This window comes from Alexandromys fortis, unplaced genomic scaffold (genome assembly GCF_014885135.2).
Source record: "Alexandromys fortis isolate MF-2015 unplaced genomic scaffold, M_Fortis_MF-2015_v1.1 scaffold_29, whole genome shotgun sequence".
Classification (NCBI taxonomy): Eukaryota; Metazoa; Chordata; class Mammalia; order Rodentia; family Cricetidae; genus Alexandromys; species Alexandromys fortis.
In genome coordinates, this window is record NW_026067891.1 from 3,757,043 (window position 1) to 3,779,818 (window position 22,776).

General features: G+C 50.7%; 3 protein-coding genes and 1 non-coding gene across 10 annotated transcripts in view; 2 read left to right on the top strand and 2 right to left on the bottom strand.

The window, feature by feature from the left end:
- Unkl (unk like zinc finger) overlaps nucleotides 1-7,661 on the bottom strand; it is a 43,171-nt gene extending 35,510 nt beyond the window's left edge. For 3 of the 7 annotated variants that reach the window (XR_007588351.1, XM_050120202.1, XM_050120036.1), the window contains exon 1: nucleotides 6,356-7,507. Coding sequence is in view for 4 of the 7 variants with exons in the window: in XM_050120202.1 (XP_049976159.1) it covers nucleotides 6,356-6,687 (332 nt within the window). In the remaining 3 variants the exon portion in view is untranslated. The other 4 variants (XM_050120272.1, XM_050120146.1, XM_050120351.1 and 1 more) reach the window with 3 other exon arrangements.
- Nucleotides 5,662-5,766, top strand: LOC126498740 (U6 spliceosomal RNA). Its single transcript, XR_007590886.1, has one exon. It is a non-coding gene; the product is annotated as a U6 spliceosomal RNA (small nuclear RNA).
- Nucleotides 7,662-10,798: 3,137 nt separating the features above from the next.
- On the bottom strand, nucleotides 10,799-11,871 carry Uqcc4 (ubiquinol-cytochrome c reductase complex assembly factor 4). Its single transcript, XM_050137316.1, has 2 exons — nucleotides 11,714-11,871; nucleotides 10,799-11,634 (listed from the first exon to the last, which is right to left on the bottom strand). The coding sequence occupies exons 1-2, from the start codon at nucleotides 11,743-11,745 to the stop codon at nucleotides 11,247-11,249; spliced, it is 420 nt and encodes a 139-aa protein (XP_049993273.1). The 5' UTR covers nucleotides 11,746-11,871; the 3' UTR covers nucleotides 10,799-11,246.
- Nucleotides 11,872-20,123: 8,252 nt separating this feature from the next.
- On the top strand, nucleotides 20,124-22,765 carry Percc1 (proline and glutamate rich with coiled coil 1). The gene is made up of 2 exons (XM_050132069.1): nucleotides 20,124-20,275; nucleotides 21,895-22,765. Exons 1-2 carry the CDS (start codon nucleotides 20,163-20,165, stop codon nucleotides 22,748-22,750), a joined length of 969 nt encoding a protein of 322 aa, XP_049988026.1. The 5' UTR covers nucleotides 20,124-20,162; the 3' UTR covers nucleotides 22,751-22,765.
- Nucleotides 22,766-22,776: the final 11 nt, after the last annotated feature.

The following is a 22,776-nucleotide window of genomic DNA, read 5'->3' on the forward strand; positions in this document are numbered from 1 at the left end:
ATGGATCTTTGGGCTGACAAGGGAGGGGGACTTGTTGGGGGAGGGGGAGGGAAATGGGAGGCAGTGGCGGGGAAAAGACAGAAATCTTCAATAAATAAATAAATAAATAAATGTAGTCTTTAGCCAACTACATCACTAGGGACAGACTCTAAGTCAACAACAGTCAGTTGGCACACAGTGAACACCTGAACCTTCTCCATCCAAACAACCATAGGTACGGTACACACTCCTGGTTCCCCTGAAAGGTCTTTGCCTCCTAGAGTTCAGGAAGGCATACTTCATGCTAAGAGGTACCGAACCTGGTCTCAGGTAAGAGCAGAAGCTTCTATCCTGTGAGCCAGTCTCTTTTTCCACCCCAGAAACTACCTCAAAAGAGACGTCCTGGGTGTGGTTACACATGACTTTAATTCAAGCACTTGGGAGGCAGAGATAGATCCTGTGGGTCTGAAGTCAGCCAAAGCCATAGTAAGAAGATAAATGGATACAGACAGACTGACTTACTGTGCTTGCAGCCCCAGGAGCACCCATACTGGATGTGCACCGGCATGAATTTAACCCCACTACCTGCCCTAGATGCTGCTTAATGGGTGTGGGTCAACATGGATCCACCACTAACTAATTAGTTGGTCAACCTAAGCAGGCCATGTGAAGCCTGAAGCCCAATTCCCATGCGGGCAAGGAACATCACACATGACCCAAAGCAACCAACAGAGGCCAATGTTGGAAAAATGTCACGCCCACCAGAAAAAAAGGGCAAGATGTCAGCCAGGGATGAAGCAGGCAGTACTGTTTGGGACCAACCCTCAAATGAAGTAGTTGGCAGGGGTCCTGAAGTTGCCCAAGGAGTGTTAGAGGGGAGGACAGGCTGAATAGGGGTCTTAAGAGGAAGCGGTAAGGGGGTGATCACCAACCAGGAAAGAGTGCAACAGGAATCTTAACGAGACTGTTTGGCAGCAAGCTTTCCCAAAGTGTGTGGTGTGGTGTGGTGTGGTGTGGTGTGGTGTGGTGTGGTGTGTGTGTGTGTGTGTGTGTGTGTGTGTGTGGACAAGGGAGCGTTGGAAGGACTCCAAGGGGGGAGATGGTACAAGGGAAGGGGGGTGCTCATCGAGGTTGGTGACAGTGCGGAAACCAGAAGGAAAGAGTGAGGGCCGAGAAGGGCTACTGAGAAGTGCCAGCAGTGCTGCCCATCTAGAGGTGCCCACCCCCCTGGAGCAGACCCAGAGCCCTGGATGGGCCCAGCCACCATCAAAACTAACTGGATGCTCTCTTTACCACACACTGGCTAAAGAGGCTTTGCACTAAGAAATGATGTTTTAAAATAATGGATTTGTGGGTCTAGGCATGGGGCTCAGAGGTAAAGCCTAGCTTTCTTGAGGACCTGGGTACTATTTCCAGCACTATAATAAATACTTACTGTTTGATAGTACTATGCCAAAAATAAAGGATTTCAAGACCCTGAGATAGAGGGAAAGCCCCACCATCAATACTCTGGAAGGTACTATCTAATTTACAATTCCTATGGCAACCCTGCATGAACCAGAATATGCAATTACTAATAAGATAAATGACAGCCATTGCACACGTGCAGCGGTGGGGAAGTCCTTCTCAGTAATTGCTAAGCAGAGACTCCCAGCAGAGGCAGCCTGTCAGACGCTTCCTGAAGAGCAACTCATCCCATGTGCTTGAGATAAATTACACACAAAAATCTTTCCTAAGACCTATCTGACCCTTTTTAGACACACATGCCCACAGAATACATCCCCAACTGAATGGCAAGCATCTGGACAAGTCCCTCTTAGGTTTCCTAATGATAAACTACAAGCTACTAAGCCTAAACGTTAGCTGGCGTGTCAGTAACGACTGCATATGATTAATTACCCCTCACAACTAAAGAACACCTAGAGGCTGGTGTTCACTGCAGCACACTTCATTCCATTAAGAATGGACACACCAGCCAGGAAGTGGTGGCACATGCCTTTAATACCAGAACTTGCGCGAGGCAGAGGCAGGCGGATCTACAGAGCGACACACCCTGGGTGCCCAGCAGTGACATGCTCCAATAACCAAGACCACCAAATTGCCCGAGACAGGCTTTATTTCTCTCTCTCTCTCTTTTTTTTAAAGGTTTATTTATTTATTCTGTATGCATGCCAGGAGAGGGCACCAGATCTCATTATAGATGGTTGTGAGCTACCATGTGGTTGCTGAGAATTTAACTCAGGTCCTCTGGAAAAGCAGCCAGTGCTCTTAATCTCTGAGCCATCTCTCCAACCTCTATTTCTCTGCTTTTTAGATTTATTTTATTGTATGTATATGAGCATTTTGCCTGTGTGTATATCTGTATACCATGTATGTACCTGGCACCTGCAGACTTCAGAAAATGTTGATTCCCTGGGCCTGGAGTCATAGGTGTGTTGTTGGTTGCCATGTGGGTGCTGGGAACTGAGCCCAAGTCATCTGTAAGAGCAACAAGTGCTCCTAACCACGAAGCCAACCCTCCAGCCTAAGGCATGCTTTCCCTTTACAAATTAAAATTATCACTGGTGAATTCTACAAGATATCCCCAGGCCCTACTCTAGGGTACCATTTGTCTCATGAATTCCAGCTCTAAACTCAGGTAGCAGCAGCCCCAAGGTGACCAAGAGATCATGGAAAATTGGGAACTGAGGCTACATCTTAGCCAGAGAGTCACCTGTCTTCTGAGGACATGTTCGAAGGAGCCAGTTCAAAAGAAATTAATTTAAATACCACAGGTGTCTTTAAGCAGGTAGATTTCTGTGAGTTCAAAACCAGGCCAACCAAGGCTACACAAATTATGTCTAGGAAAAAAAATTACTGCTGGGTGGTGGTGGTGCACACCTTTAATCCTAGCACTTAGGAGGTAGAGACAGACAGATCTCTTGAGTTTGAGGACAGCCTGGTCTAAGAGCGAGTTCCAGGAGAGGCAGGGCTACACAGAGAAATTCTGTCTGAAAACAACAACAAATTACTATACGTATTTAGAGTGTGTGCGCCAGCATGCACATATACAACAGCAAATGTATGGAAGCCAGAGTATAATTCGTATGCGTTTTCTTCTTCCATTATGTGAGTCCCAGGGATAAAACTGAAACCATCAGGCTTGGCAGCTAGTGCCTTTACCCAGTGAGCCATGTTGCTGGCTCTAGAACATTACAGTAACTGAAGCTCTAGTAGGCTGTACTATTTATCTAGTTCACCCCTCAAGCTACTTTAACAACAACAATATATCCACTAAAAATCTTTCTATGAGGGGCTGGAGAGATGGCTCAGCAATTAAGATCATGTAATGCTCCTCCTAAGTTCAATTCCCAGCACCCACAAGGCAGCTCACAAGTGTCTCTAACTCCAGTTCCAGGGGACAGGACGCTCATGGAAAAACATCAATATACATAAAATGAAAATAAATACATTTAAGGAAAAAACTGATGAAAAAAAAAGCATATACTGCTCTTGCAGAGCAGCTAAGTTGAGCTTCCAGAACTCACAGTGAGTAATTCACAACCATCTGTAACGCCAGCTCCAGAAGATCCTCCGGCCTTTGTGGGCATCTGAATTTTCATGTGTACAAAACACACACACACACACACCCTACCCCTACCTCTGAGCAGGAAGCAGCTAGCCCCAAACTGCCCAAAGGACAAAGGTGGTAGTGCAGGCCTTTAGGTGGCAGAGCCAGGTGGATGGATCTCCACGAGTTCAAGGTCAGCCTGGTCTACAGAACAAGTTCCAGGAGAGCCAGAGCAACAGAGAGAAACCATGTCTCAAAGAAAAAGAAAACAACAAAAACCAAAACCAAAAATAAAAAAAGAAAAAGAAAAGAAAAGAAAGAAAAACAAAGGATGGGACTGGAGAGGAAGAGATGGTTCCATAGTTAAAAGCACTGGCTACACTCCCAGGGCACCCAAAAGGCAGTTCACAACTCTGTAACTCCAATTCCAGGAGATCTGAAACCGTCACACAGACACGCATGCAGGCAAAACACCAATGCACCACAAAAAAGAAAAAAAAGAAAAGCTGGGCAGTGGTGAGTGATGCATGCCTTTAATCCTAGCACTCAAGAAACAGAGGCTGGTTGATCTCTGTGAGTTTTTGAGGCCAGCCTGGTCTACAAAAGCTAGTTCCAGGACAGCTAGGACTGTTACACACAGAAACCCTGTCTTGAAAACAAGACAAAAAAGGAAAAGAAAAAAGAAAGGAAAAGCACAATGCCAAGTATGACAGAACCTGTAATCCAGCCTTGGGAGAATAAGGCAGAAGAATCAAAGTTGAAATATCAGCCTATATTACATAAAAAGAATCCTATTAAAGGAATAAATAAGCAAAAAGCCCAGTATGGTGAGCATGCATGCTTTTGATCCCAGCACTCAGGAGGCAGACTCAAGCAATTACTGGAAGTTAGAGGCCAGCCTGGTCTACACAGTGAGTTTCAGGCCATTTGAGACTTGGAAGGAAGCTAGGGATATGGATCAATCAGTGGGAGAGGGTTTGTCCTTGGGTTCTTTCTCTCCCTAGTAACAAATATATGAAAACAGCCACATTTCCCCATATCCAACAAAGAACAAAAAAGAACCTCCAGCACCACAATTCTGTATGACTATTACGATGACTTCACGGGTGCCAGATCCTCTGATGTGTCAAGAGATTAGGTCTTCGAGACAGAGACTGACCTCACAGGCAGGAAGCAGCTACCCCGCCCCCACATCCCCAAACTGCCCAAAGGACAGAGGTGACACCTCCTGATACTATGTTCTCTCTGAACACAACGAAGACATTGGGGCTGGAGAGATGGCTCAGTCAGTAAGATGTTTGCCTTGCAGATACAAAGAACTGAGTTTGATCCCTAGAACCCTAAAAAAGAGAGAGAGAAAGAAAAAGGAAAGAAAAAGAAAAGAGAAAAAAGGGAAAAAAGGCGGGCACAGTGGCACACACTCACAATCCGAGACAGGGAGGCAAAGACAGCAGTCCCTAGCGCCTGCTTGCTAGCAGACCAGAGAGCTTAACCCACTTAACCAGCTCCAGCACAATGAAAGCCTTTTTGTTTGTTTGTTTGTTTGTTTGTTTTGTTTTTGTTTTTGGAGACAGGGTTTCGCTGTAGCTATCAAGCCTGTACTGGAACTAGCTCTTGTAGACCAAGCTGGCCTCGAACTGCTTCTGCCTCCCGAGTGCTGGGATTAAAGGCGTGCGCCACCACTGCCCTGCTGAAAGACTCTTTTTCAAAACAAAGTAATGAACACATATGAGACTGACCTGCGAACTCCACTCTGTGAATGCCCAAGTGTGAGCACCCACACACACTCTGCACCTGCACACATAAGCACACATGCACAGACACACAAGTAAAGACATCTATTCATAATACCATTAGAAACCTATAAAATATAAACCAACCCAAGAAAAACCTTGACTTATTAAAATTTGAAAGTATTACATAAATGTCAACGTGCAAAAAAAATAATTTTCCTTTTTTATAAAAAGAATGAGCTGAGACGGTAGCTCAGTGGTAAAGGCCTTGCCTAGCATATGCAGGGCCATGGGTGTTATTTCATGCCCAGTACATTATTAATAATAAAAGGTAAAATCATCCCACGAATCCTTCTCAGAGTAACAATTCTGCTCCCCTCCTTTAAAATACACAGGTAAGTGCTCGCTTCGGCAGCACATAAACTAAAATTGGAATGACAGAGAAAACTAGCATGGCCCCTGTGCAAGGATGACACGCAAATTCATGAAACATTCTGTATTTTTTTTTTTTTGTGGTCAGGATGTAAAACAAAACAAAAATGCACAGTGAGCAGCAAGGAAACATTCCATGCTTATGTGTAAGCAAGTACTTGACTGAAAAGCAACCAGCCACACAAAACCCTTTTAAATCAGGTAGCTGCAAAACTCTGGCCAATTTTTAAATAGAGCATTGGGAGGGATAAGGATGAAATCAAAATAAGGGATAAGAAAGTGAATCAAAATCAGCCTGAATTACCAAAGATTTCCCCCTACAACACACATAGTAGTTCAGTGAACTAGTTTAAAAACGGGGAGAAACACACACACACACAGCAAAGCCCTGGAAAACCTGCGTAAAAATGAGGTTCCCCTCTACAGGTAGCAGATATTAAAAAGAACTAAAAAGTCAGCATAGTGGCGCACATCTTTAACCCCAGTACCTGGGGAGTGGAGGCAGGTGGATCTCTGAGTTGGAAGCCAGCTTGGTCTACAGAGTGTTCCAGGACAGCCAGGGCTACATACAGATCTTGTCTCAACACAAAACAGGAACCTCAAGAACCTGTTGACCTGTCCTGGGGAAAGGCCAGCAGCCACCCACCGGAGCCCCACTTACTCGTCGCCGTCAGGACACAGGCCGGTGGCCTCATCGTACTTGGAGCAGTAAACGTCCGGGCTGTAGTTGAAGGTGCCATCCCGCCGTCGGAGCGGTCTGCGCCGACGCTGATTTAGGAAATGCCAATGGAAACAGGTGAACGGCCTGTGCTGGCTGCACTTATGCTGCAAAAACAGGGAGCACTGCTCTGTCCTAAACTCCTTTAGATACCTAAAAAGACAAACAGCGTTGCGGGCCGCAGCCGCCGCCGGCTGGAGGCCCCTGGGACGCGGCGGGGCAGGGTCCCAGACACGAAGCCACCCCTCCCCCGCCCACCTACCGCCCGAGTCCATCTGACTTCCACGGCCTGGTACCCTCCCCTTTCCACGGGCACAGTCCCTGGACCCCAGGCGCCACTCCCCAACTCAGAGACCAGGTAACTCCAAACAGATTCTCAATCCCTTGACCCCAAATACCACTTCCCAGTCCCCAGATAAGATCTCCCAACTCAAGACGCACACCTCCTCGGAGCGTGTCACCCCAAGTCCGATCCCAGATAACTTCACAACTAGACTCCATTCTCCGCCCCCTTCGATACAGTCCCTGACCCCAGGCGCCACCTCTCAATCCCCAGACCCCACCAACCGACTCCCGCGCAACTCCCTTCTCGGGTTCCAGATGGACTGCAAGCTCCACCCGCCCACACCAAGCGCAACCCCTCTTCTACGCCGCAGAAACGACCCCCAGGCTCACAGCCCAAGCGTCCATCCGACCCTAGGTGCGACTCCGCCTCCAACCCAGAAGCCACCCCAGACCCTGGGCGCCGCCTCTCAAGCTCGGGCGACGACAGCCCGCGTCCGGGTGGTCGTGCGTCCATCTCCAGCCCAGGCGCGGCCCTGAGCCCGGAACGCAAGCGCTGTTCCCAGACTCCAGCCTGGCTCACAGGGTCGCGGGAGACCAGAAGCAAGCCCAGCCCCCAGGCCAATGGTCACCGAAGACCCCGGGCGCCACCTCTCCACCTCAGGCGGCGGCCCGCGCACGGACGGCGTGACCCGCAAGGGCTGGTGGCGGGGGCGCGGGCGGGGCGCACCCTCAGCGGCGACACCCGGGCCCGGGGCGCGCGCGAGCCGCTCCCCTGCGCCGCAGCGTCCCGGAGGCCACGGGCCGCAGCCCAGGCACTGACCTGTAGTGGGTTGGTTTCTCGGTCTGCGGGGGGGACCCGCTCAGCGACGCCGCCGCCGCTTTCGAAACCGACGGCATTTTCAGTCAAAACAATGCAGCGCGCATGCGCCGCGTCGGCGCCCCCGGATCTCCCCCCGCACCGAGCCCCCTGCGCCCCCCGCCGCGCCGGCCACACCCCCAGGCACGCCGCGCCGGCCACGCCCCCGTCGACCCCTCGCCCACGCGCGCTGTGCGGCGGGGGCGACACGCAGAACCTACGGGCCCCCTACGGCAGCAAGTTATGGGCGCAAAGCAGGACACGCCCGTTGTTGTAGAGTCCCTTCGCTGGCCTTTAGGTCCAGCGCCGTGGGCCGGTGTTGGGACGCGGGGGCTGCAGGTGGGCACAAGCTTCTTTTAGCTAGAAAAAGTGTATAATTAGACCGTGGCGATGGCCGCCCCTTTTATCAAATTGTGAGTTTAAGGATGGGTAGAGTGTGAATTCTCCGAGATGCTTTTTTAAAAAATCATTGTGTTTTAAAAGGTTGGCAGATGAGCGCCTAGGATAAAGGATGTACAGGGTGGGTGGTCAGGATTGACTGAGCTAGGATTCAAGGTGCTGGTTGCACGTTGTGGGCGGGGCTCCGCAGGTGCTAGGATGAATTCGGTAGAACTCAGGGCTAGCATTCATTAGCATGTAACTGTGTGGCAGGAGACATCGTAAATGCAAGTACTCTGAAAGGAAAAGCTGAAAAGCAATTGATCCTCCTGCTTACAGAAAATAATCTGTCCCATTTCCAGGAACACCGATATGAAACATGAACAAAGATAATATGGCCCAAATATGTAAGCTACATTTAAAAATACGGAAAAGGTAAAATTATCATTTGCTGGTAGGGTGACTGACTTCTTCCGTGGCATTCTGTAGACAATTTGTTTGAAGCTTTTGGTAGCTTGTTTTGGTTGTGGTGCTAGAGGTAGAACGCAGGGCCTTGTGATTGCTAGCCAGGTACTCCACCCTGAGCATTAGCCCTAGCCCACAAACCCTGAAATTAACTTTTTTTTAAAAAAAGGAAGGTGATGTGGTTGCACAAGCATGTAATCCTCACTCAAGAGGTGGAGATAGTGAGTCTAGGCCAGCCCTGGCTATACCTGAGACTGTCTCAAAACAAAAACAGAACCAGGAACATTGTCATTTCAAAATAGATCAAACAACAAAGAGGGAAGGACAGACGGGGGCACCTACAGAGGAATAAACACATCTCAAAGATTGCTGCGGAGTGGGAATTGAAAACTAGATCACCTGTGGTGCCCACGTAAGATCTAAAAGTTTCCTTTTTATTTTTTTTATTCATGGGGGCAGGGGTTGAGACAGGGTTTCTCTGTAACTTTAGAGCCTGTCCTGGAACTAGCTCTTGTAAACCAGGCTGGCATCGAACTCACAGAGATCCGCCTGCCTCTGCCTCCCGAGTGCTGGGATTAAAAGTGTGTGCCACCAGTGCCTGGCTAGAAATTTCCTTTTTATTGAAGCTGTTATGCAGTGCTAGAACTAATGGGGGAAAAAAAAAAAAAACAAGTTTTTCTCTGTGTGTAATAGCTCACTTTTTGAGAGACTGCCCAACACTACTGAGACCGTCCATTTTTAAGAACTTACAAAAAAGTGGCTGTTGGGGCTGGAGAAATGACTCAGTGGTTACTGACTCCTCTTCCAGAGGACCCAAGGCCAGTTCCCAGGACCCATATATCGACTCACAGCCATAACTCCGGTTCCAGGGACTGACACCCTCTTCTGACCTGCATGGGCACCAGGCAAGCATGTGGTACTCATACATATATCATACACATAAAATAAACCTAATTTTTAAGTGGCTGTTAGATTAACTACTTTCCCTTTGAAAGAACATGTTATATGTAATTGTTTCTTTCTGCCTAACGGTTTGTCTACCTCATATGCATGCAGCAATCACCTGTGCTGGCTCATATTTGCAGGGCCTCTCCCTAGCCGATGTTTACCCAGAAAGTCACCAGGCTGAGCACCTTAGGGAACACAAAAGCCAACCTGGTCTACAGAACAAGTTCCAGGACAGACGGGGTTCCCTAGAAACCCTGTTTCAAAACACAAAAACAACAACAAACAGCACAAAACAAAACAGATGCTTAAGTGTACCCACTGTGCCAAACAGCCAAAGCTCTCCTCTGCTTGTGAGTTCAACTACGCACATCACCAGGGAGAAGTGACCAGCCTAGCTGCACTGTGGGCCTGCTGCATGGAATGTGACCTTTTAAAAAAAATTATTTATCGGGCGGGAGAGATGGCTCAGTGGTTAAGAGCACTGCCTGCTCTTTCAAGGGTCCTGAGTTCAATTGCCGGCAACCACTTGGTGGCTCACAACCATCTGTAATGAGGTTTGGTGCCCTCTTCTGGCCAGCAGACATACACACAGACAGAACATTGTATACATAATAAATAAATAATTTTAAAAAGTTATTTATCTAATACATCTATGAGTGTGTTATCTGCGTGTTCACCTTTACACCAGAAGAGGGCATCGCCTCCCACTACAGATGGAGGTGAGCCACCACCACGTGGGTGGGTGCTGGAACTTGAACTCAAGGTCTCTGAAAGTGTAGCAAGGCCATCTCTCCAGCCCCTGACATTTTTCTTTTCTTCAAAAAATAAAAAGGCAAAAACAAAAATTCATTGTGTCATTGAAAAATCATTTTGTTTCTTGAGACAGGGTCTCCCTATGTAGCCCAGGCAGACCTCAAACTTAGGATCCTCCTGCCTCAGTCTTCTAAGTGATGGGATTACAGGCATCCACTACCACTTCTGGCAAGCACTGGTTTTTGTTTTGCTTGGTTTTAAGTTCTCAAATGGAAGGGGGGGGGGCAGAAAAGGTTAACTGCTTGGCCTAAAAAATTACTCTTTTGGGCTGGAGAGATGGCTCAGTGGTTAAGAGCACGAAATGCTATGCCAGAGGTCCTGAGTTCAGTTCCCAGCAACCACATGATGGCTCACACCCATCTATGAGATCTGGTGCCCAGAACACTATATACATAATACATAGATTTAAAAAAAAAATTACTCTTTTTAAAAACAAGATGTCATAAGTCCTGGTACACATCTTTAATCCCATCACTAGAGAGCTGAAGGCAGAGACAGGCAGATCCCTGGCTGAGGTGAGGCTAGTCTATAACAGCTAGTTCCAGACCAGCCAGAACTATACAGGGAGACTCTGTCTCAAAACAATCAAAAATCAGTGACCACCACAACAAAAAACCACTTGATGCAAGGGGAGGAGAGAATTGTGTTCATTAAGCTTTACCAAATGTATTTTCCATTTGTTTGTATTTAAAGTAGCTTCAACGGATGTTGTACACACCGTGGCACAATACAAAGTGTAAAACTTCTGAAGTTACTCTGTCTCAGAAAGCAATGACCTGCAGATAACACCCCCACCGGAACTGCTCTGGAAACATGATTAGGCTGTACAAACACATCACAAATTCAACAGCGCACGGTGCAGCCAAAACCTTTTCTATGAACCTCAAAAGTCCTTTGGACGTAAGCACTGGGCATTCGTGTCTGGCAAGGGTCAGATTTCGAGCCCCCAATTCCGTGCTGTGTTCTCGCGTTTCAGCGCCATCCAAGTCCCTTAAAAGCATCGAAGACGCACGCAGTACCAGGTCAGAAATCGCCAAACTTGACAAAGGAACAAGGACGGCTGCCTGTTTCCTTCCTCAGCAGGAACCGTTACGTTCTAGCTCCGTAGAAAGTCGGAGCTTCAGTTTCCTCCAGACGATCGTCTGGCTCCTCCTCGTCTTCCTTGTCTACCTCTCCCAAAACCTCTCTCAACCACTGGTCCGTGCTGGTCTCCTGCCTCAGATAGCACCAGATGAGCAGAACTGTGAGGCTGAAGGAGATCGGTAGCACTTTCCACCAGGGCCGTTGGTGCTCCTTCCCCAGGGAATGCTCCACCGTCCAGCGGTCTGGGGTGGCTTTGCTGGAGGAAAACTGGATGGGGAGGTTGGGGTCTTCCTCCTCCTCTTCCCTGTCTGTGGGTCGGGCTGGAGACCGGCCATGGGGAGGCGGATGCAGGCTTCGCGAAGCCCAGCCCACGAGTCGCAGAGCCCGGACCGCTCTGGAAGAGAGTCAGCAGTAAGCGTCCCGCCGCCTCGGCCGCCTCCCGCCCTAGCCCACCAAAACCTCACAGCGCTCACCCCGCAGCCCGCGAACACAGGACACCGTTCATTGCGACCTCGGCTCGCACTCTGCGGCGCACGGCGATTTCGTTGCTTCCGTCGCACAAAACCGGAAGCCGAACTTCACATCACCTCTTTTGCACGACTACACAACGTGTGTACCCCCCCCCCGCTCCGCACAACGGAAATGACGTGTTTCCTGCCGCGAGCTCTTCCGTCCCGGGTCCCGCCCAGGTGACCTGCGGGCTTTCGCGTTTGTCTAGCTCTCAGTCTCTCCTTAGGGACTTGAGCCCTCGGGGACGCTCTCGGAAGACCCAAGGGCTGGTCAGTCTGATGCCCGCGATGCTCACAGACTTGAGAACCCTTGGCATCTGCTGTCTTCTTTCCAGGACCATCATACGGAAGTGATTTGGTCCCTTTTCTCCAGAAGCACGTCTTCCATTCTTAGTGCTCCATCCGGGCTCTCAGCCTCTTGCTTGGCCAATGTCTCCGATGCCAGCTACAACCGCCTCAGTTATGCCCTCAGGCCCGAAGCTGGGAAGGCTTCGCACCATAGACGCCACCGGCCAGGCCATCCCCTCGAAAGGACATGTCGGGGCATCGCATTCTCCTAGACTGCCCCAGGTCCCCAGACTTCATTTGCCCTCAGAGAATGGAAATGGCTCTGTGTAGACCACAGGATGTCCAGACCCTGAATAATGTACCAGCCTACAGGGAGGCGCTTCTGGAACGACACCCCCTACCTCTCTAGTGTGTGTCTGGCGCTTTGAGCTGGGATCAGCTCTAGCCAGGCAAACGTGTAATCCTAACACTGGGAGGATCACTGGTTTCAGGCCAGGTTGGGCTACATAGCTAGAACACCAACCCAATTTAAAATACAAAATCAAGAAACAGAATCAGCCCTAATAGTGTCTTCTGTGTAGCTACTACCTATGCTGTTGTATCACACCGGGGGTGGGGAGTTTAGGGTGGGAGTACAACACCCACTAATGACAGTCATTCTGGATATGTTCTTTGTTTTGTATTGTTTTTCAAGACAGAGTTTCTCTGTGTAACAACCTTGGAACTAGCTCTATAGAGTGCCTTGGAACTAGCTCTATAGATCAGCCTGGCCTTGAACTCACAGAGATCCACCTGCCTCTGCCTCCCAAGTGCTAGAATTAAAGGCGTGCGCCACCACCGCCCGGCCTGGATTTCTTCTTGATCTGTGAACCAGTCACAAAAAATGCCAGTGCCTCCCCTTCTGTCTCATGGGTCAGACAGCTGTGAGTCCCAGAAATCTAGGATCCTTTCTGAGCGAGCAGAGTCCCCATGTTTTTATTTGGCTCAGGGGATAGTGCCTGAAGGCACCAGAGCGTGGGAAGGGAGAAGTTAGGAAGATGACTCTTCAGCCCGTGGCTGCTAGCGATGCATCCTGCTGGAGGAAGGCCCATTTTTTTTTTGTTTGTTTTTGTTCCCCCCCCCCCACAGTCCCTCTGTAGCTTTGGTGCCTGTCCTGGAACTAGTTCTTGTAGACCAGGCTGGCCTCGAACTCACAGAGATCCACCTGCCTCTGCCTCCCTGGGATTAAAGGTGTGCGCCACCACCGTCCAGCTTGGGAGGCCCATTCTTACACAGCAGTCCCGAGGAGGTGGAGGGTGCCTTCACTGGGCTGCAGAGAAGGAGAGCCACAACCCCTCGAGCGCAGCAGCCTAGTTCCCGAAGACACGAAGATCACCTCTAAACACTCAGGCCCACTAACCTGTCTTCACTTGAAGCTCCTCTGCTAGAGGGTTGAACTTAAACTTCTCCACCCAGGGAAAAAGGGACCTGAAATAAGTTAGATCCAGAACGTGGAGGGAAATTTGCACCTGTTCCAACTGAGAGATTAGTGGGCCACCTGTAAACCTACCTGCTTTGTTCCCTCCGGATAAGGAAGGCTGGGACCTTGTGGCCTGGTTTTGCCCTCCCTTTGCTCACAGTCTCCCTCCTTGGGCAGCACACTCAGTCTGTGGTGCTGAAGGAGAGCTCAGCTTTTGATTACTTACTGCTTTATGGGCAAAAGAGGGTCCTGGGAGCTGCAATCTACCCCAGGACGGAACAAAATCAAGAGCCTCCTTGTGACCTGAAGTACGCTGTTTTCCTGTGCCCGCTTAGCAGTGGGGAAAGCCCCACACTCATGTTCTTGCTCACGGCACTCTGTGTTAGAGCAGGAGCAATATCAGAGATGTTGGAGCCCAGCAACACCTGTGAGTCCTCCCCATGCCGAGAGGCCCAACCCAGGACCCTGGCTAAGAGCTGCTATGTCAACAGAGGCACCTGTCTGCCTAGGTCCTCCTCCCTGTGTCCTGCCCCACCTGTTCCATCACAGAACCCCACACTACGACTCCAGTCTCTTGGCAAAGACCTAGCAGCACCTAGGGACTTAACTATAGGTAATGTGCAAGCTGAGGGGTGGGATGGGGTGGCCTCCTGAAGGTAGTAAAGCTCTAGAGGCCCTAAAGTGTGAAGCCAGGAAGCCAGGCTCCTGGATGGATCTCTAGAGGGAAGCCAGACACGAGCTGCCTAGGACAGCCCATGGGACCAAGCAAGGAGGTGGAGCAAGAGTTAGAGTTTCATCCTAGGGTGAGCCCATCTCAGTCTCAGTGACTGTCTCAGAACAGAGACAGAAGTAGACATCGTAGCTGGGGGGACAGCTCAGTCTGTAAAGTCCAAGTTGGCCTCAAACTCACAGAGATCCTTCTGCCTCTGCCTCCTAAATGATGGGATTAAAGCTATGCACCACCACCACCTGGCCTTACATCCTCTTTTTTAATTTTAAAAATTTTAAATTGGGCTGTGATGGTACATACTTTTAACCCCAGCACTCAGGAGGTAGAGACAGTCAGATCTCTGTGAATTCAAGGCCAGCCTCATCTACATAGTGAGGCCCATAAAGCCAGGGTTACACAGAGAACCCTGCCTTGAAAGAAACAAAAAAAAAATGTCTATTTTATATGTATGTGTTTTCCAATGAATGTAAGTATGTGCACTGCGTGTGTGCCTGGTGCCCATGGAAGCCAGAAGAGGATGCTAAGTCCCCTGAAACTGGAGTGAGGGATGGTTTCCAGCCACCATGTGGATGCTGGGAACAGAACCCAGGTCTTCTGTGAGAGCCGCAAGCACTCTGAACTGCTGTGCTGGCTCTGCATCCCCACATGTCTGTTGTTCCAAGCCACCAAGTTTATGGCGCTCAGTCACAAGACCCCAGCCACGGATACAAACACCACCTTCACATTACCTGCTCCTGAAGGCTTCTAGTCCAGGGCAGTGACCCCATTCCTCAGCCGGCTGTTCCTGGAGCAACCATCCTCCAACACACTTCTTTGGAGGAACCACTCTTTCAGGCGTGTTCTGCTACAGGAGTCTGGCCAGGAAGCTGGAGAAGCAGCAGCCCTATAGTAGAAGCTCCAAGATGTGCTATGCCACCATACTGTGTGTGGAGCCTTTGCCTCGCCCCTCAGGGGCATAAACCAACACCTCAGCCCTCATTATTGCAAAGCACACAGAGAAATTTCACAGGAAGCCTAATGTCTCCCTAATGGGGAGGCAGAGGCGGCAGCCGCCAGTATGCTTAATGGCAGGGTAATTTATTGTAGCTCCACTTAAGAGCTGACATATTGGAGCTATTGATTTTCCCAGGAAAATAGATACCAGGTGCCGGGAGCAGGCAGGTCTGTGTCTCTGTAAGAGCAGAGTCCTGCTCTCCCAAGGTCTGAGGCCTGACAGTGGGTGGGGACTGGCGGGGCAGGGGACAGTGGGAAAAGACATTTGCTGGGCCCAACCCAAAACACAGCCCAGTTAGGGAGCAGATGCTAAGACATATGCTTTAGCCCTGGCCTTTCCAGGGTCCCAAAATGGTAGGTGATTAGGCCAGGGTGACAGGGGCTTGGCCTGGCCTTTTCTACCCACTAACTGCCAGCTAGGCACGTGAGGCTACCATTCTAGGAAAGTATGCCACCCACTGATCCAGAGTCCTCCAGCCAAGCCTAACCAGAAACAGAAGCTGGAGTCAGCTACGGCGTGCAGGATACCTACCTGGTCTCACAACTCAGCAGTGGAAAAGGGGGTGACTCCCTAACCACGCCCTTAAGTCTCCAGTTCTTCCCCCCCATTGGCACGCTCAGTCTTCCCTGTGAGATCCATTCCTTCTGCTTGGCCTTGGGCAGAAGCACCTTCCCTGACTTCCTCCCTCAGGCCTCCCATCGCTCTGCCAGCCCCATAGGCCTGTCTTAGGCTTCTCTTCACAGACAACTATCTGCTCTGGCTTCTCCGCATTTTACAATCTTCCATCCTAGCTTGTATACGTGTATGTATGATATGTATGTGCATGTGTAGTGGGGTGTGCATGTATGTGGGAAGGGCGCTTGTGAGTGTGCACATGTATGCAGAGGCCAGGGGACAACTTTAGGTGTGGTTTGTCAGATGCTGTTTACATTTTAACTTTTACCATTTGATATTTTACTGTTGCATTTATTTTGATTTTTTCATTTTATTTTTTTGAGACGGGTCTCTTTATGTAGCTCTGGCTTGTCCTGAAACTCACTACATATGCCAGGCCAGCACGAACTCAAAAAAATCTGCCTGGCTTTGCCTCCCAAGTGCTGGAATGAAAGTCTTGAGCCACCACACCCAGCCTTACCTTTTTATTTTTTGACAATCCCATACTGGTGTGAAACTCGAGAAGGCTAGGTTAGCTGGGCAGTGGTGACACACACCTTTAATCCCAGCAATGTGGACGTAGAGGCAGGCGAATCTCTGTGAGTGTGAGGCCAGCCTGATCTTTAAAGCGAGTTCCAGGACAGCCAGGACTGTTAAACAGAGAAACCCTGTCTCAAAAAAAAAAAAAAAAAAAAAAAAAAAACCCCACAAAACACTAAAAAAGAAGACTAGGTTAGCTAAATCCCAGGGTCCTCCTGTCTCTGGCTCCCTCGAGATAAGATTACAATCATGGACCCCACCACAGCCAGCTTTTGGCTCTGCAGTCCTCTCTCTTTTCCTTTTTATTTTTTGGTTTTCGAGACAGGGTTTCTCTGTGTTGCCCTGGCTATCCTGGAACTCACTCTGTAGATCAGGCTGGCCCCGAACTCAGAGAGATCCACCTGTCTCTGCCTTCTGAGTGCTGGGATTAAAGGTGTGTGCCACCACAGCTTGGCGGCTCTGGAGTTCTTGGCCTCACTTGAGCTTGATCTCAACTAGGACATTGGTACAGCGACTCCCCATGCTGTGAGACACAGGTTCCGAGAAACCCACTCGTTCCCATCTGCAGTCATGACTCTCACTGTGGTGTTCCTGTTCTGCCAAAGCTTTTGATGTCAGCTGTGTGGCTTAGGTGGGAGTCCCAAGAATCCACCTAAGTTTGGAGTCCAGGAGAGTTTCACCAGCCCGAAATTGAGGCGTCAGGTGACATTCCAGAGACTGCAAGAAAAACTGGATTCCTTGTTTCCCAGATTCTGAAAGTCCCAGAATCCCTCAGTTCACGGCCCCGTTCCTTTATCTTCAAATCCATAGAAGCATCTGCTAGCCTCCAAGTGTGTCTGACCTACCCCCTCTGGGATGACCTTGGGGGTTCTAACTCCTTGGCAGTGGCTGAGACTTCAGACTCTCTCCTCTGCTGGGACACTCTGCCTGCCTCAGTTTTCCCATCTGCATCCCCCTACCTCACACCAAGCTCTTCCAAAGTCCAGTCTTTGATCACACAGGTGGGCCCTTCTCCAGGGCAGAATTGTGTCCCATTTCCTCTCCTTGAAGCCCCCAGCCTGAGGCTCAGAAAGCGCAAGGGTTAACCAAGTGAGCCAGTGGCAGTCTGCACCCACAGCCTCAGTATGTCTTCCCCTGTCTCCAGGGCTGATCGGGTGGAATGCAGGCCACAACTCACATGCCCTTCTGGGTACTCTACCAAACTCCCTGAGGCCCTGGCTACCTCTTCCCTGCTTGTCCCGCAAGGTGCAGGTATGCAGCTGCAGACCCCAGGCCCACCTGTGACTGTTAGGTCACCCACCTGTTTCCATCCCTTCCCTGGGCCAGCACATTCTTCTCACCTCCAGCAGTAGAGGGTGATATGGCTTCAGCTCGGAGTAACTGCACACACATACCCCAACCCCATGCCTGGTTCTCCGGTGGGTTTAAGCTTTGGTGGGTGAAAAGGAAGCTGACTGGGGCTAAAGCAGTGCCACTCACAGCCAAGACTAGCGAGTGTTCTTAGCCCCTGGAGTCTGACAGAGTAGGAAGTGGATGAAATCCAGAGCAGCACGGACACCTAGAACCGGACCTAGCCAGAAACACTTCATTCCATGGGGGAAGTCTCATCTGGTACTCGCTGGGGATATGCCCACGTTTCCTGCCTAAGAAGAGGTCAGAACTAGCAGTAGCTATGCCATCGCCTTCCCTGAGTCTTCCAGTGTCCTGTCAGGCCTATAGGCGACCTGCTCCATGCTGCCCTTCTCCAGGACCCAGCTCCGGGCATACAACCCAGTCTTTAGACTTGGGCAGCTTTCCAGACATTCATGCCAGGTGTCAGTCTTGCCCACAGGTTGTTTTGTCACAGGGTCTGATGTAGCCTAATGTGGCCTTGATCTTGCTAAGGGTCACCTCTTGATGCTGAGGTTATGGGCATGCACCGTCATGACCAGTTTATATGGCTTTGGGGATCTAACCCAGAGCTTCGGGCTCATTAGGCAAGCAATCTCCCAAACTCAGCACATCCCTAATTCAGCCCAGCCCTTAGAGGGTCTCATCCTTAGGACTTTCATTTCCCTGTGGTTTGCCTATGCTGGGCGAAGGGTCCTGACTACAGTGACCAGGTGTACAGTATCTTCAGGATTGGTTCCCCTAATCTTCTACTCTCCAGGAGTTACAGATCGACTGAAGTCATCACGTGTGGGCTCAGGCAGAGGAAAAGGCTGAAGGCCAGTGTGCTGGGGTGTCAGAGGACATAACTTCAGCCTGCAGATTAGGGCCCCAAGGGTACCAAGAGTGTTACAATAGCTTGAAACCAAGGTGTTGTCCTTGCCCAAAGGGGGAGTGGTGTCTTGGAACAAGGAAGGACCCAGGGGAGGCAAATGGTATCCACACTGCTCTTAACCGCCTGGCCAGTTGAAGAGCTGAACTTAGAGACAATCAGCAAATGCTTTGGGCCCGAGACAGTGAAAGCATTGCTGTGATGAGCCACTTTCCTGTCCTTGGAACTAGCCCCAGCTGAGTCATAGCTGATGACACCTGAATTCAGGGCAACTGAGTGCCCCGGGGTCACATACTTCCTAGAGGGTCCCTGGATCAGCTAGAATAGTATCCCCACTAAATGCACGTTCACCCTAAGCCACAGGGTGTGAAGATATTTGGAAAGAGTCTTTGTTGGTGTGACTACTGAAGCTGAGGACGTGCAGGACTCAGGTGCCAGGGTGAACACCCTTGTAATAGTTGCCAGCCATGCATGGTAGTGCACGCCCACAATCCCAGCACTCAGATGGTCACCAGTTTATGGCCAACATAGGCCATATAGCAAGACCTTGTCCCGAGGTTTTTAAAAAAGTGAAAGCCTGTGTGAAGATGACAGCATTGATGGCCATGACAGCTTCAAGACAAAGAACACCAGGAGGCTGGCAGCCCTAGGATCTCAACTTCCCACGAGAAACCAGCCTGGCTCACATCTCAGTTTGGATTCTGGCCTCCAGGAGGACAGAGAATAATTTCCTGTTGTTCCTGAACCACCCAATTTGGGATCAGCAATTAAAGAAGCCAGAGGAAGCTAATACACCACCAGAAAGGCCGAGGGCATTAGGAGGACAAGAGAGGACAGGCAGGCACTGGAGTCCCCCAATTCCACTTACGTGTAGGAGCAGCCAGGAGGCTTACAAGCAGAGAAGGGAGGTGCCTTCTCTGGATGCTCAAGACACAGAGGGTTCAATCGGACTGACTACGATTACAGCTGGGTCTGGGCAAGTGGGTGGCAGCCACCACATGAGAGTCCTCCTCACAGTGCTCACTGGGCCGGTTGACATGGTTATGGTTGATCTCAGCTGCACAAATAAGGCCCAGAGGCTGGAGGAGCTTGGAAGGGGTTATGAGGACTGCAAGTATTAGCTCCTATCTTGGACCTGGTGGGTGGCTGCATAGTCTTAGTCGCTTCCCCTTGCTCTAGGCCCTGTTGCTGCAGAGCATGGTTTATAGAATGCACTGCAGGAAGGATGTCCTCTGGAGAGGCGTACTCCAGAACTCAAAATAGCATGAAATTTAATTTTCCGCTTATTTGACAAGGCTTGGATGGGGCCCCAATCAGCAGCACAGATAAGGGTCCTCGGGTCCAGGGTGTGGGCCAGCTGGGCCTGAGGCAAACACTTCATGGTCCCCAGGCAGGCTGCGTGCAGGTGAGGCGGTCTGCGGGCACTCCCCCCGCGGGGCTCTGGTTGCTGGGCGCTAAAGCAAACGGGATCTGTTTGCCCAGTCTGCGATGACAATGCCGTTGCCAAATATTTGCCAGCCTCAGGCAGTTGTGGAGCCCAGCTATAAATGCTTGCACCCCAGGTGGAGGGGCCTGCTGATTGAGCGCTGCAGTCTCATCAGGTAGGAGCCTGGGTGTATGGGTTGGAGTCTCTGGGATGGTGAGGAGGGATAAGCGGGGAATTCCTCCCGCAGGGAATATGTCTGCACTGAGCTCTCCACTAGCAGTTATCCTCAAAGGCTAGTGTCAGGACCACGGGACACCTCCTGAGACAGAGGGACCCAGCAATGTGGGACACTGCTAGTGGCCAGTCTCTGCTGCCCAAACTCAGGGTTTCAGGACAGCAGGGAGGGGCTGGGCTCTGACCAGACCTCTCAGAGAACAATCATCTCCTGATACACTTAGGTAGATACTTGCTCCCCTATCTCTGTGAGGCGCCTGGTGACTCTAGGATCCAGATTCAGCCGGGAAGAGCCACATTACTCCCCAGCCACCACCTCTTCCTTAGGCTCAATAGCTGTCCTTGCGCCTTTTGGGACCTGCACAGCAATCTGTGGGGTCCACTCCTTTAGGGATCTTCCATCTGTCTCTTCCACCCTTCACAGGAGGTCTGGGTGGGGGGCACTCACATTGTGTTCAGGTATCAAATTAAAACCCAGGGCTAGCTGGGTGTGGTGGTTCATGCCTCTCATCTCTACTTTCAGGGGGCTAAGGCAGGGTTGACACAGGTTCTCCAAGTGAGACTCCTTCCTTCCTTCCTTCTTTCCTTCCTTCCTTCCTTCCTTCCTTCCTTCCTTCCTTCCTTCCTTCCTTCCTTCCTTCCTTCCTTTCTTCCCTCCCTCCCTCCTTCCCTTTCCTTCCTCTCTTCTCCTCTCCCTCCTCCCTCCCTTTCCCTTCTCCCCTTTTTTGTTTTTTAGTTTTTTTAAATAGGGTTTCTCTGTGTTTCCCTGGCTGTCCTGCAACTTGCTCTGTAGCCCAGGCTGGTCTCAAACTCACAGAGATCCACCTGCCTCTGCCTCCTGAGTGCTGGGATTAAAGGCACACACCAACACTGTCCAGCTAGACCTTTTTCTTAAAAAATAATCCCTTCCCAGAAATGGTGGCACAGGCCCTTAATTCCAGAACTCTGGAAGCAGGGACAGGCAGACCTCTGTGAGTTTGAGGCCAATCCAGTTTACATAGCAAGTTCCAGGACAGCCAGGGCTATGAGAGAATCTATCTCAAGACAAAAGAAAACCAAACCAAAGCAGAAAAAAAAAAAAAACCCAAAATGTCCCTCCTCCGAAAAGAACTCCAGAGCTGTGACTGTAGCTAGGGAGGAACCAGGCCGGGTGGGGCTCTTTGGACACCACAGCCCTTGAAGCTCCCCACAGTATCGAGCGCTGGGCCTGTCTCCACGGGAATCCATGCTGGGACAAAGTAGACTCCTTGTCCAGTGCCTGTTTCTGCCTGCCTGGGCAGTTCTGATCTCTAGGTCTTCTGCCTCCTACCCTACTCTGTGGCCTGCCTGATCACAGCTGTGGTGGGTTCTAATGGTTTCTCTGTATCATGATGGCCCCGCCCTACACAAGAGGATCCTGTACACCTCTCTGACTAAGGCAGGTCCTCTCTGAGCTCAGGAGGCCCAGGGATCAAGAGAAGAAAGAACCGAGGCAGTTTTTTCAGGACCATACATTCAGGCTGTATCCAGTGGGCACCGCCAGCCCTAACTTGCCAACCTGCCCTTTTACTTCCCACCCAGCTTGTGTCTGCTACCCCAGGACCACCCCACCCTGAGTTTTGGAGACCTCAACAAGATGGCTGCTGGTGTGATACGGTCTGTCTGTGACTTCCGGTTGCCCCTGCCATCACACCAGTCCTTCCTGCCCACAGACCTGGAGGCTCCAGAAACTTCCGAAGAGGAAGAAGAGGAGGAAGAAGAGGAAGAGGGAGACCATGAGCTGCAAGATGAGGGGCCACAAGGCTGCAGCCCAGATTCCCAGAGCTCAGGGGTGGCCCCCCAGAGTCCCAGCAGGCCGGAGACCCCAATGCAGCTGCTGCGCTTCTCAGAGCTCATCAGTGGTGACATCCAGCGGTACTTTGGACGCAAGGACACAGGGCAAGACCCAGATGCCCAAGACATCTATTCTGACAGCCAACTAGCCAGCTGCTCTGCCCGGGATCTGTACTATGCTGATCTGGTATGTTTGGCCCAGGATGGGTCCCCAGAGGAAGAGGAGGCTGCTGAGCACAGTGTGAATTTGCCTGGGGGGTCTGAGGGTCAGATGCACAGGTTGGGCCACAGAGGAGACAGGGTGCCACCACTGGGCCCCCTGGCTGAGCTCTTTGATTATGGGCTCCGGCAGTTCTCCAGGCCCAGAGTGTCAGCTTGTCAAAGGCTGAGGCTAGAGAGGAAGTATAGCCACATCACCCCCATGACCCAAAGGAAATTGCCTCCATCCTTCTGGAAGGAGCCTGTGCCCAACCCACTAGGCCTGCTGCATCCAGACACACCAGATTTTAGTGATCTGCTGGCCAGTTGGTCTGCTGAGGGTAGCTCCGAACTGCAGAGTGGAGGCACCCAGGCCCTGGAGGAGACACCAATGACTGAGATCTAGTAAGTAGGTGGGTCAGGTGTGTACTG

Coding starts and splice junctions, on each gene's coding strand:
- Uqcc4 (XM_050137316.1), bottom strand. CDS start 11,745: ATGAACGGTGTCCTGTGTTCGCGGGCTGCGGG. Junction 11,635..11,713: donor CTGTGTTCGCGGGCTGCGGG/GTGAGCGCTGTG, acceptor ACTCTCTTCCAG/AGCGGTCCGGGCTCTGCGAC.
- Percc1 (XM_050132069.1), top strand. CDS start 20,163: ATGACAATGCCGTTGCCAAATATTTGCCAGCCTCAGGCAGTTGTGGAG. Junction 20,276..21,894: donor GAGCGCTGCAGTCTCATCAG/GTAGGAGCCTGG, acceptor CTTCCCACCCAG/CTTGTGTCTGCTACCCCAGG.